This window comes from Ziziphus jujuba, chromosome 5 (assembly GCF_031755915.1).
Source record: "Ziziphus jujuba cultivar Dongzao chromosome 5, ASM3175591v1".
Taxonomy (NCBI): domain Eukaryota; kingdom Viridiplantae; phylum Streptophyta; class Magnoliopsida; order Rosales; family Rhamnaceae; genus Ziziphus; species Ziziphus jujuba.
In genome coordinates this window covers 12,660,337-12,673,654 of record NC_083383.1, presented here as the reverse complement: position 1 = coordinate 12,673,654, position 13,318 = coordinate 12,660,337, and the positions used below count along the sequence as shown (strand labels likewise).

General features: G+C 35.5%; 2 protein-coding genes across 5 annotated transcripts; one reads left to right on the top strand and one right to left on the bottom strand.

Moving 5' to 3' along the window:
• The first annotated feature begins 1,190 nt into the window (after nt 1-1,190).
• LOC107421009 (serine/threonine-protein kinase MPS1) lies at nt 1,191-7,193 on the top strand. 2 transcript variants are annotated; one of them, XM_016030125.4, is made up of 6 exons: nt 1,191-1,695; nt 2,301-2,678; nt 2,927-3,897; nt 4,863-5,063; nt 5,766-5,927; nt 6,253-7,193. In XM_016030125.4, the coding sequence occupies exons 1-6, from the start codon at nt 1,527-1,529 to the stop codon at nt 6,820-6,822; spliced, it is 2,451 nt and encodes an 816-aa protein (XP_015885611.3). In that variant the 5' UTR covers nt 1,191-1,526; the 3' UTR covers nt 6,823-7,193. The 2 variants fall into 2 exon arrangements, with proteins under 2 accessions (XP_015885611.3, XP_048332520.1); XM_048476563.2 differs by having other exon boundaries at nt 1,556-1,695; nt 2,268-2,678.
• A 152-nt stretch (nt 7,194-7,345) lies between these two features.
• Nucleotides 7,346-13,243, bottom strand: LOC107434997 (histone-lysine N-methyltransferase ASHR1). Of its 3 annotated transcripts, none has more exons than XM_048476564.2 (14): nt 12,952-13,243; nt 12,739-12,884; nt 12,491-12,625; nt 12,229-12,283; nt 11,994-12,112; nt 11,671-11,759; nt 11,512-11,593; nt 9,979-10,083; nt 9,742-9,832; nt 9,542-9,661; nt 9,224-9,330; nt 9,010-9,079; nt 8,474-8,537; nt 7,346-7,729 (listed from the first exon to the last, which is right to left on the bottom strand). In XM_048476564.2, exons 1-14 carry the CDS (start codon nt 13,241-13,243, stop codon nt 7,567-7,569), a joined length of 1,638 nt encoding a protein of 545 aa, XP_048332521.2. In that variant the 3' UTR covers nt 7,346-7,566. The 3 variants fall into 3 exon arrangements, 2 of the variants coding, with proteins under 2 accessions (XP_048332521.2, XP_048332522.2); XM_048476565.2 differs by having other exon boundaries at nt 9,742-9,826; XR_007241773.2 differs by lacking the exon at nt 7,346-7,729 and having other exon boundaries at nt 9,224-9,322; nt 9,475-9,661.
• Nucleotides 13,244-13,318: the final 75 nt, after the last annotated feature.

The window sequence follows — 13,318 nt, the reverse complement described above, 5'->3', positions numbered from 1 at the left end:
GTTTGAAACCCACTGAAATTAATTTCACAGCGAGTTAATGTACAGAAGAGTGAAAGAAAAGTACATTGAATAATTGTCTCATATTTAACTCTTTTCTTTTCTTTATCATTACTTACTCAACAAAATTGGCAATTTTCTACCAAAAAAACACAAAAATTAAAATTGGCATTTATTTTTCATAATTAAAAGGGCAGAATGAAAACTCAAAACAATAAAAGAGTTTTTATTTTCAATGCATCCTTTTAGTATTTTGTATAAGAAGAAGACGAAATTTGGCTTTGTTTGATATTACATATGAAATGTTGTTTATGGTTTTTAGGATTTAAAAAAACAAGCTCTTAGAATGTTATAGATTTATAAACAAGTTTTTAGTCAAAGTCAATGAAAACTTTTGTTTATAATAATTGAAGATTTGTAACAATTTCCGTTGAAAGCTTTTTTTAAAAATTTTCCAATCATTTTTAAAAATTGCTAATGAACTTTAAAATCTATTTCTAAAATAATATCAAACAGAGCCCCAGAAAAAAAAAAAAAAACCTTAAGATCCTGTTTGACAATATTTTTTGTTTTTAGTTTTTAAAATATTATTTAAAAAAATTACTTTTATTTGTTTTTTGAAAACAATGCTATTTGGCCAGCAATTTTGAAAATAGTTTTCAAAACTAAAAAATAAAAAATAAAAAATATCATTGTAATAATTTTTTAAATTTATTTTTGAAAATTATTTTTAAAAACTGATGGCCAAATAATTAATCTTTTATTTTAGAAATAATTTTCTATTTTATATAACAAAAACCTATTTTAAAACCAAACGACCAAACAAACCCTAAGTTATCACAATCATAATCTTAGGAATAACAAGAAGTTTATACACAATTTTTTTTTTTTTTTTTTTTCATTTGTTTCTTTCCCTAAAGTGAAAAAAAATTTCAATAACACCGTCCCCGAAAAACATACAAGATCAAGCGGAAAAACTAGGCCCAAAGAAGGAAACGGAACTTGAGATTTAACTAGGCCCAATGAGGTCTAAAAGTTTAAGGCTCAATGAGTGGAACTTCAGTCTTAATTAAGCCCAATAATCCAAAAAAGTTTTAGGCCCAGAGATAGGAGGACAGGCCCAATAGAAGGCCGATAACGAAAAAGAAAAAAATTAGGGGGGGAATAAAAAAAGAAAAAAAAGACAATCCGATGGGTGGTGAGGGAGAGAGAGAGAGAGAGAGAGAGAGAGAGAGAGAGAGAGAGAGTGCCAATTGGCCGTGTGTATTTTCAAAATCCCACTTTCCCTCTTCGCTCTCTGCGTTGGTCTTCTTCTTCTTCACGTTTCAAACCCTGAACCCACAAAACCAGAAGAACCAGAACGAGCTCGGAGTGGGCTCCCTCTCAGTCCCAATGAAACCGAAACCAGCACCAATTAACTAGACCTTAGCTATTCCCCTGACTGTATACTGTATAGTATCTGCAAGGCTATTTTCCAAAATTACCTTTCTATCCCCTCCCCCAAACAGAAATGCCGGTAAGATCCGGCCATGGATAGGGAGGCGAACCTTCCGGCCCCACACGCTACGGCGAGGTCCATCATTCATCCGAACACCCACCCCGATTCCACTTCTTCCTCTTCTTCTTCCTTCACCTCTTCCTCTCCTCCTGACTTCCTCCGCCATGTTCAGGCTGCTTTCAAGCGCCACCGCCCTATCGGTAAACTCTCTCTCTCTCTCTTACCACATTTAATATATACATATATATCTCTCTCTCTCTCTCTAGTGTTTCAATTTTTACAGAAATTTTTTTTTTAGATAATTAGGTCGTTGTGCTTTTTGCATTCAAATTTTGAGGTTTGTTTGTATCTGTAATTGCTCTAATTCCACTGTCGCCTTTTTATTTATTATTTTTTTTTTTGGGGTAATTCTCACAGTAAGTGTGCAGTAGAAATTCAGGGTTTATGTCTTTTTTTTTTTTGGTGAGTGTTGCGGTTTCTTCAATGAAACCTCTATTAACGTCAAGGTCTCCCCCAAAAATTTCTTTAGTATTTGTTGCTTGCATTGTACTTAACTAAAAAACTTCATTTCTTAACGAATCAAGAGTTTAGGGTGGATATTTGTGGAAAAAGTTGAATTCACTATCTGATTTTGCATCACTTTATGTAATCTAATATATCCTATCATTGTTGGTTTAGCAACATTTTTTGATGAGGAACCTGCTTATAAAATAATTATATATATGACTGTTGTTACATTTACGATGATTTGAACTCCATGCGTCAAATGCAGCCTAATTTATGACCATGTTGAGGGAATTTTTAGGGATGATGCAGTTAAATGGCCAAGGACCGAGACGTAATGTGGTTCCCCAACGACAAGCGTCTAGAAGTTCAGCTTCAACCATACGTCCTTTTGTAGACTCAAAGTCTCAAGGAGCAGTTTCAACGGGTCAGGATATCGCAGTTAAAGATTCAGTGATGCAGTTAAAGAATATGGCTACCGTTGTCAAGGAAACTCAAGAAGATGCAGCCATATCACCTCCTTCACTTTCAGGCACTATTACCAAAATATTTGATGAGAATTTAAATCCATTTGATGTGCAGAGGGATCAAATCAAGTCTGTGCTGCATTCAGAGTCTCAACACATCGATGGTCAGAAAAAAGTCCAATTTGCTATTGCAAGCAATGCCACTTCCCAGGGTAACACTTGCTCCATTCTTTTTTAATTTTCCATTTTCACGATTGAGCTTATATCTTTTGGTGCATCTTAGGCATCTTCGTATTAATCACTGTGATATTATAATTATTGCTAATGCTTTGTACAACTCTTGAATTTGTCACCATCCTTGATATATTGTTCCTTCTTCTTCAACATGCATGGGCCAATGATTTAATGACCACTGAATTTCAAAACTTATCATCTCATATGTGTTCACTTGCAATGACAGAAATGGATTGGGTTGCAAGCAACCAAGTAGAGGCATCAACTGTTATTAATCATGAGGTGAAGCACCAGAATATTCGGAATACAGAATCTGATATCAGTTTGAGGTCTGATGGTGGGATATCCTCTTTGTTGGCAAAGAGAACAACTAATGTTCAGGAGCAGTTGCACCAGTTCAGGAACTTCTTAGGCCAGCCAAATACTCAATCTTCAGTTGCAGGGCCATCATGTGCTACAACAACATCTGTGCATTCAACTTCAGCACCTATGCTTAATTCAACTACTAATTGCTCCCATCTGTATGGTGGTTCTCATGTGTCAGTAGAAGCCTCAGGGGATTTTAATGTGAATCCGCAGCCTGTAACCCATGGGAATGTGATTCAACCATCAATTCCTTCTTTTAAGGACACAGGTGGGGAGTTAAATGATAAGAACACTGTTGCAGTCCAAACTTCTAAATCTGCAAGTGATAATCGAATGGAAGTTAAAGAACATGAACTTTCAAGGGAAAAACAGGGCTGTGTGCCCAAGGAGAGTAGCTTTTCAAGAAATCCTTCTCTTCTTGATGATAAGCCAGTTGAAGGGAGAAAAGTTGTTGGTGATGCTACTGATGGTCAACCCCAGGTTCCATTGGCCAAAGATTTATCTTCTGATGTGAAGTTGGAGCCTTCTAAAGTAGTAAAGCAAGATAAGGTTGCAAGTGGTAAAGGTGCATCAGCCCCTCGTAAAAGGAATTATGATCCTGACTTGTTTTTTAAAGTCAATGGAAAGCTCTATCAAAGGCTTGGCAAGATAGGCAGCGGAGGAAGCAGTGAGGTCCACAAAGTCATATCATCTGATTGTACAATCTATGCACTTAAAAAAATCAAGCTCAAAGGACGTGATTATGCAACAGCATACGGATTTTGTCAGGAAATCGAGTATTTAAATAGATTGAAAGGAAAACGCAACATCATACAGCTTATAGACTATGAGGTACTTACTTTCAACTCACAATTGTTTATGCAACTGTAGCTTCCTTTTTTGTATCAACAATCTATAATTACATCTTTTAAAGAACATGACTCAAATTTAACTCTTACTCTGAAGGAGAACTATCATAGGGATGTCTAGTTGAAATGGCTTAAATTCCCAGCTCTATTTGTAGAAAAGTTTTCGCAAAGATCTAGAGCATCCAAACTGCAAACTATTGGTTTTTAAAGGGATGATATTTGTGATGCACTGACAAAACTCACCAAGTTTTTTGAGTTGGCAAATTGGTTCCCAATAGAATGGCATGAGTTAACCAATTTGCCTTGGAAAGGGAAATTCATGTTTGGCTATTTTAAGAATATATTATCAAAACTTTGATATCTAAAACTTCCACTTTGACTGTTTTTGGAAGACATGTCTTTTTGGATGGAAAGACATCTTTCTTGTAGCCTTGTATAAGTGCAAACTTTTTAGATTGCTATTTGTACATTGCTTCCAGACTCATTTTGTCATTAGTCTAATTTGTTTGACAACAACTAGATGTTAAAACTTTCGTTATTAGCCCACGATCAGAATGGGTGGGCTGTAGTAATTAGTAAAGGAAGCTTCATTTGTTTGTTATTTGCAAAGTTGGCTTTTTCTTTATTACTTTCTGGAAATCCTTTTTTGCCCTTTTCTGTTAGAAAGCATTTAAGTGCCTCATAAACACTTTTAGAGGTGTACTTGTCTTCATGTGCCTGGAGTGACTGGATATGTGTTGAATAAAAGTCCTTTTCAATATGCCTGTGCATTCCTGATTTTGCAGTTATAATTTAAATGCTTTCAAGCACTTATGGATAATATAAAGAATGTATGCATTTGTACTTCATTATTCTTTATTTATAATGGTTTTTGTTTTAGTTTACGAGATGGTCACATTATGGCCTTAATATTTAAACTTGGTGATTTAATTCTCTTTTTATCCTTAGGTAACAGATAAGGCTTTGCTCCAGGAAGTTATGAGTGGCTCCATGAATAATAAAGATGGCAGAGTCAAGGACGATGGATATATATACATGGTACTTGAATATGGGGAAATTGATTTGGCTCACATGCTTTCTCAGAAGTGGAAGGAAATGGATATGTCCAACCAATCCATAGATGAGAACTGGCTTCGGTTCTACTGGCAGGTTGTTAATCTACACCCTTACCTGCTTAGAAATTGCAATTTGTATCTATTGTTTTATATTTTGTTTTTGAAAAATTATAATATTGTCAAAAGGTTTGCTCTGAAAAAATTCTGATATTTACTTGACTGTTAAATATTGCATGCATCTGTAATTGTCATAGACGAGTTGAATTCGGTGTTCTTTCAAGAGTTGAATATAAGTCTCATTAACATGCATGCTACTTTTTCATGGCATTTATATATTGATACCATTATATTTTACATCGGGCCGTTTATGATAATCTCAACCAAGGAAATAATCTATCAGGTTGTTAAGTTGACTTCATTTTAGTTACTGTAATGCCTATGATTCTGGATGTGTAATCTGAGTTGCACCTGCAATGCTATGAAGTTGATAACTGACTCATCAAAACAAGACATTTTACAAAATTGATTCGTACTTTTTACCACCTGCTGATGGTTCTGTAAATTGTGTTGGTATATGTTGCTGAAATTTTGTTGCTATTTAACAAGCAGCGAGGATCTGGATTTATGTTTTATGTAGAATTACATTTTATGCCTTTATATTAGAATGTTTTTGCAAAACTTGGTATATGAACTTGTTAATCATAATTCACAAGGCAAGGCAAAATGCCTTTTTTTTTTTTTTTTCTTTGGTTATTGTTCTAAATATGAAACTGTATTTTTGTTGACAACTTGACAGCAAATTCTTCTCGCGGTTAACACCATACATGAAGAACGTATTGTGCACTCTGACTTGAAACCAGCTAATTTCCTCCTTGTCAAAGGCTCCCTAAAGCTAATTGATTTTGGTATTGCCAAAGCCATAATGAGTGATACAACAAATATCCAAAGGGATTCACAGGTAATTTCACATCACCCTCATCAGCTGGAAATAATTTTCAGTTATGATGGATACCTGCTTGCTCCTTTTGTGAGTGAACATATATTGCCATGTATGGAAAAGGATCGTATCTCATCATTGTGTTTCAATATTTAGTGAAAGGCTACTTTGGAATTTTTTTGGTACTAATTTTCTATACCATCAGCAACCAATGCCAGTGTTGCTATATCAGTACCCTGATATGATCGACCATAGATGATATTGTCATAATCAGCTGACGGAACTTGGAGCACTGCTAGTTTTGATATAATTCTTGCTAAATATTCTGTTAATAATTTCTTTGCAGGTGGGGACACTGAGCTACATGTCTCCTGAAGCATTTATGTGCAATGAGAGTGATGCAAATGGGAATACTATCAAATGTGGTAGGCCATCGGACATCTGGTCCCTCGGCTGCATCCTTTATCAGATGGTATATGGGAGGACCCCCTTTTCAGAGTACAAAACATTCTGGGCAAAATTCAAAGTCATTACAGATCCAAACCATGAAATTCTGTATGAGCCAGTTTCAAATCCTTGGCTTCTTGATCTCATGAAGAAGTGCCTTGCATGGGACCGCAATGAAAGGTGGAGGATTCCTCAGCTACTTCAACATCCTTTTCTTGTCCCCCATCAGTCTTTGTCTCAAGACCAAAGCTGTAGACTGCTTCAACTTCTTTCGGAAACTTGTGGCAGTGATTCTGAAGCTTCAAAGCTATGTTCTCAGCTCCAGCAACTGCTTAGGGACCCAGTCCCGACAACACCATCTCAATTAATAGCATCACATGACGAACAGTGTAAATTGCTTTCACAAATGTCGAAACTTTGCTTTGAGCTAGAGGAATGTTTGGCAACTCGGAGACAGAAGAATAGGTGAGTTCCCAACATGCGATTCAGAATTCTGCCCCAACAACTGGCAAACTGGCTTCAGAGAACTTCCTCACTGTATGTCTTCCTCAAGGAATCATTCCTGATCATAACCGTTCACTTCCCTCATTTTGTAATAATATGCAAAATTCTAGTCATTTTTTTTCTGAGGTAGAAGGTAGGAAAATTGCTCGAGGGCTTGGTGCAGAATTACATTATCTTTTTGTCCTCGATATAGTTTGGTGTGTTGTTCTTATTACTAGTTTCCTGTATGCAGCATGACAATCAATTACATAACTCTGTAAACATTCATGTATAGTGGGGGCTGTACCAATTGTTCTGTAAGGTTTTAAATTAATCTGAAAATATTCTTTACAGCCACTTTGTTTTTGAAAATTGCCCTTGGATGGAGAGAGTGCAATATGGGTGTGTGGTACTTTGCCACTAATAATATTGTTATTAATCATTCATAATATCATGTTTCTGTTTTTAATATTTACAATGGAAACATTGCCAAGGATAGGCTCCCTAACTTATTGTTAAGAGTTTTTCTTATGATTCTGTATATGAAATAATTTTGATGATTTCCACTTTCTATCATAAAGTACAAGACCTTTTACCAATGATACAGTATACAGCCAGTTGACGAAATTGGACAAAGAAGTCGATATGTAAATTTACGAGGGGAAAACTAAATCGCACAAAATTTGACACATCAGCAGCAGGTTAAATTTGTTCTTTTTCTTTCTTTCCTTCACTCGTCTTGAGATGAAAGTTTATAGGACGCTTCAGCACGAGCTTCATCCAACTTTAATAAGAGGTCTTTCATGAAAGAAGTATTTGTCCCATGAGTAAGCCGAAGTACATCTACTGCATTAGTCAGAGATTTCACAGCATTCTCAGTGTCCCCCAGTAACCTGCAAGAACAATTACATTAGCTTTTCATGGAGTGCAAATCAGAGCGGCATAAGCTTGATTTTTAGATTGTTGAAAGGACATAGGGGCAGCGGTTTAATGATTTTCCAGTAGAGGTCTTCAAGACCTTAATTTGAAGTGATTTCGAAGCTCCTCAAATGCCAGTGGCCAACATAATAGGCACAACAAAATCTGGTTTAGACAATAAGAATTTGAAAAATAATACTTCAATCTAATCTCTATATGAAAGGATATTTCAAACTCGATGAGATAACTCTTCATAATTCATATAAATGTATGTATTTTGTTCCACCTTCACTTTAGTCAAAAAGTACATGCAAACAAAATATTTTGTTTTTCTTCTGATTCTGAACCTAAACATTAGCTTAAACCGAGTTACCACACTTAACATCAGCTAACAATTGATCACTTTCAACAAGGATATAAAACAAGAGAGCTTTCTTCTAAAGTAAATCTTCATAAATGCATAAACCAACCTACCAGGCTATCTACCCAATAAACTTCTAACCTAGTCAGCTAAACCTACTGCTATAGAATCTATATCATCATTGAAATTAATCATCTTTATTGGATCCTGAGTTGATGCACTTTAACATTCATTCTCAAAGAGAAAAAGTTATTTGCATAAATGAAAAGACATTTAAGGATCAGCCAGAGCATTTAAGGAGACATAAATATAACAGACAAAATTTAATGAAAAAAAAGTTGTAAGCAAATATACTAACCATTCGAGTTTCCCACAGGTATAATATTGCAAACCAAGCAAAGGATGGAAACCCGGATATAGCCCTGCAATATCAGGAATCATACTCATGAAACCAGCAACAGTATATTTTATGTCAAACCACTCGGGATTTGAAGTGGATTGAGTATCAGTTCACATAACACTACATGAGAAATAAAATTTATAACAATGTGGAAAAAAGTGACTCAGTGATATCTTAGTATCTCCCTTTCAGTAACATATATTGCATTGCAATTCCAATAAGCCAAATATAATTTCTTCCATAATATCTTAGCCCATAGCCTTACAGTTTTGAGACAGATCATTGTTTGAGAATGGATAATACTCCAGTTTGCAAATTATCAGATACTATCTAGGATTACTTTGAACTAAAAACCAAGAAATGATGGATTTTGAAGCATAAGCTTCAACTTATGACCCCAAAGACTGACACCAACTAAAATAACGAACTTTGAGAATATATAAAGGACAACCCACATAATATCGACCCTGGGTTTAAGTTGAAACATGACATACTTTGATATACTGGAATCGTCAATCTGCAATAATATAGAGCTTCATTCCAGTCTTCCAATTCCATCAGCATCTGAAGAGAGATAAAACTTAAATATATAAAACTGAGCCAGAGAGTACCAACCCCATCAGTGCCCAAAAAAGGAAATAAAACAAGACAAACAAAAAGAGGGCAAGACTATGAGGGAAAAAAGAAAAGAAAACCAAAAATTACCACCTTCAAAAGCTTCTCCCGAGTTTGCATCAAACTTATTGAATAATGATGATATAGTTTCCTTTGGAGATTTTCAATTTTCTTATAGGCAGAAATAGCTTCCTGAGAATCTAAGCTGAGTCAAGGATTAAACTGACGTAGTAAAAATAAATGTAGATAATTTGGTTTCTTTCATGGACAAGGCTAATAAAATTGAATAAATCATGTAGAACATAACTATAGAATTTCAGGTAACAAACTAAGGAAAATCATACTGTGCAAATAAGAAATGTAATGTTGCCACAAAGGATTTGCACTTCGCACAAGAATGAAGAAGGATACGATGAGAGGCTTCAGACATAAGAGCCTTGTCTGACAGTGATTTTATTTCACTTGCAATCTTTTTAATCTCTTCCTTGCTCCTAGAAAGTCCACATTGTTGGCATATGAATCCTTTGTCGTCTGCACATCAGAATCGAAGCATTGTCACTTTATGTACCTAAACTTACTTTTATTAATCATATTTTGTAGTTTCCACATACCAGAATCACGAAGCAAGAAGCCATCACATCCATTATTCTTGCATTTGTAACCCTCCAGAGTTGCACTTTCTTGAATATCATCATACTGACCCTTCAATAGCGAATCAACTTTATTAACCAGCAGAAATGAAAAACATCAAGGAATGCCAATACCAAAAGCCAAAATCCAACATAACCCTACATACGTGAAAAAATAAATAAATAAAAGGAAGACATAAAAAGCTAAGTTGACAGTACCACTTTAATGCAGCGGGGACATTTGCAAGCGAATAAGTATTGTTCTTTCAGTGTCTTTAGCCGGGTCATAGTACTTCTGGCAGTTTCTACGTAACTTATCAACACCTAAAGTGTCACCAAATAGATAGCATTTTAAGTGTGTGTGAGTCAAAAGATTATGAGAGATATGATTCAAATTCACATCAGAGAGTTAAAGGCAATGTAGTGACAGCTAACAAGATAATAAATATGCTTCCAAGAGATTAGAAACACGAGAATACACATATATAGAATTCTTTTGAATAAAGCCAACTTAGAAAAATAAATTCCATCATGACAGAGTATGCTTCCAATTCAGCATGTTGATCATCCTTCTTCATAGAATGAGCCACCAAGGGATGTCAGCCCTTAACAAAGTCTAATCATAGAGCAAGTTTCAATATCTTAATGTAAAATTTGCGGAGCCTATCAGTTATGCTAGAAATTTGAAAATTTGAGACTTGACGATTATGGCTACCATAGTAGATGAGGAGAAAAATGAAGGGTTCAAGGTTCAGAGGCATCATAGACAAGCAAGACAAATTAAAGTCCCAAAATGCATGACGTAATTATCTTTATGAAATAACTATGATTTTAAGGAAATATATTTTTACACTTTATATGTAGCTCTCATTCAACTTCGATGAAGAGAAAAAGATGTCTTGACATCCCCACGGTTGACTATCTAAACTGCATAGGACCACCATTTTTTAAAGTTTTGACAAAATTGTCTGGCTTAAGAAAAATCCCAAAAGTTCCTCAGTTTTCTCATTAAGTTTATATGATTTCATGATCATTCCATACAATAAAATTTTGTCCATCATTTGTGTAAAAACATTTGTAAAATAAAATAAAATTAAGTGTTAATTTCAAGAAAATTAAGTGTTAATTTCATAATTACTGAAAAATCTTTATAAAGGAAGTGTTCGTGATTGTTTTCTATTATGCTGTTCTCTGCCTTCAACTGAAATCCATCGTCTAAATTATATTCCAGTTTAGTCTTGAAGACCTTTTCTGCTTCTAGTATGCCTACTTCATCATTACTTTCCCAATGTTAGATTTTAAATTGAAAAGCAACTCCCATGTTGCATAAATTCAAGGATCAACATATATATCCAGGCTTCCTAGACCATCATGCACCAACACCATCTCTTAGTGACTTTGAGTGATTATGATCAGTTCATAAGTCAAAAATGAACCAATCCTAAGGCTTAAAGCAGATGGAAATTGAGGGCACAAGTGATATGCGAAGCTTATATAGAGAATGAATGGCTATATAGAGAAGAGTACAAATACTTGGAACTCATCCAGTCGTGCACTCTCAGCTCAGGCTCTGGAATATTTGAGTTACCTAATACAATGAAGCATTTTTGAGGATCAGTTCTTGTATCTCTATTAGTCAGCAACGCGTAGGTTATCATCCTATGACCAGGAACAGATATTTTAACATGTAAACCGCTAATAAAGACACTTAATTGTAAATCATAATATGAGATCACAGAAAAGATATGCTACCTCTGCAGCTTTAGGTATATGCTGCACAGCACGTACCACAGCTGACCTTCCCTCAAATACCAAAACAGAATTTGGCAAGCAGCTGCAGCACCAAAAACATTTAGCAGACTAATGACGATATAATGATATCCACAACATATGATGAACAAAAATAGCCACCTGTGGTTAATGATGGAGATGACAGGATATAATCCTGTCCCCAGAGGTCTCAATTCACTGTCACAGATGGTATGTGCATTGCATGCAAACTGCATAGATGGAGGAATATAAAATCAAAGAAAATTTTAATTCTGATACAAATCACCTTGTTCATTTAAATGCTTAAAAGAGACATGAGTCAAGTATAAGCGTAACCAGCCTCACGTGAGAAGCTTCGAGGCACTCCTATATTAATGGGTTCGAAATTTGAATATGCACTCTAAGTTTGCTAGAATAGGAAACAAGGAAGACATCAACCCAGAAAAACTTGTTATCAAGAAAACCTTGGAAAAGTTCTCTGCAATCTCTTTTATCTCGATATCGGGCCACTGAAGTATCAAGTTCACTAGGTTAGCCATCTGAGCATACATCACCAGTTGCTTCTCATCAATGTCAGACATGTCTTTGCAATAAAGGTTAAAGGAAAAATAAATAAATAAAACATAACAATCTGCAACATAAACTTAAGAAGGGGAAAAAAAAAAATTAATTGAATAAAAAAAATATATAAAAGGATACGAGACACCAATGCCTCCACCAACTTGTAGTTGCTCATAGCAGAAGCAGGGATTATCTAAAAACAAGTAAAAGCAATATGTAAAACTCTATGATCATAAAATTCATAGTACAAAATATAAAAAAACTGTGTATATTCCCGGTAAACAAAAAAAAATTGTTATGGGCATAGCCCAAAGTGACATTCAAAGAAATGGGTTCCCAAAAATACAATACAAAAACAAACAGAAAATGCGGATGGAATAGAATAGTAAAGTTTCTTTACGTTTTCAAGTTCCAACTTTCTTCGAATATAGAGTTTGAGCATAAGACGTATAGAAGGGGTAATAGATTTTCGCCTTTCCTTATCAAGCTTCGAAAGAGCATCACATTCAAAACGATGAAACTTCCATTCCGACTTCTGAAAAATCATTCAAAATCAACAACCCTTAGGTAAGAAAAACACACACACACACTTAGAGCCAACACAAAGAATATAACTGAACCCAGAATCCCCATATTTTAGATACTTACTTGGCATTGGCTTCCACAGTACCAGACAACATGACATGCCGAACACTTTTTAAGATTTCTCGATGTAAAACAACCTTCGCATCTCCATTCGGAGGAGGAGTTGTTTGGTACACAGACATATGCCTCTTCGCTTATAATCACTTCTCCTGAAAAGTTTGCAATCTTTAGGGGACTGAAAATTCCAATGGTGGCAAAAAATAAAAAAATAAAAACCTGGATGGATATCTCTGGTGGTCAATAGGCAGCGACCTTTCTCTGGGACAGTGGAAACAGTTAAACCCAACCCACCAAGACCACTCTGCAACTGTTCCATGGATGCCTCTGCCGAAGCTCGACGATCCAAACGCGGCGTTAATGGAGAATGTAATCCTTTTAAATTTTGATCACAGAGGCGATGTGGCTTTGCTATCACCGCCCGATTTTGCGTAAATGGGGGTTGTGGGTCCCACCGTTGATGACGTGCCATGGAGATTCGGTCGATTGGAGAGCACGCGAGCGACGACATGTCGTGTCGCTGTTGCCGTGCCCCAAACTCGTTTGAATAGCCACTCTGTGCGTGTGTGCGTGTGCGCGCGCGTGC

Excerpts from the sequence above, each read along its gene's own strand:
- LOC107421009 (XM_016030125.4), top strand. The coding sequence starts at position 1,527 with ATGGATAGGGAGGCGAACCTTCCGGCCCCACACGCTACGGCGAGGTCC. Across the intron at positions 1,696-2,300 it reads CAAGCGCCACCGCCCTATCG|GGATGATGCAGTTAAATGGC; the intron begins GTAAACTCTCTC and ends GGGAATTTTTAG. Across the intron at positions 2,679-2,926 it reads AAGCAATGCCACTTCCCAGG|AAATGGATTGGGTTGCAAGC; the intron begins GTAACACTTGCT and ends TTGCAATGACAG.
- LOC107434997 (XM_048476564.2), bottom strand. The coding sequence starts at position 13,243 with ATGTCGTCGCTCGCGTGCTCTCCAATCGACCGAATCTCCATGGCACGT. Across the intron at positions 10,084-11,511 it reads ATATACCTAAAGCTGCAGAG|GTGTTGATAAGTTACGTAGA; the intron begins GTAGCATATCTT and ends GTGACACTTTAG. Across the intron at positions 8,538-9,009 it reads GACGATTCCAGTATATCAAA|GGCTATATCCGGGTTTCCAT; the intron begins GTATGTCATGTT and ends CTGATATTGCAG.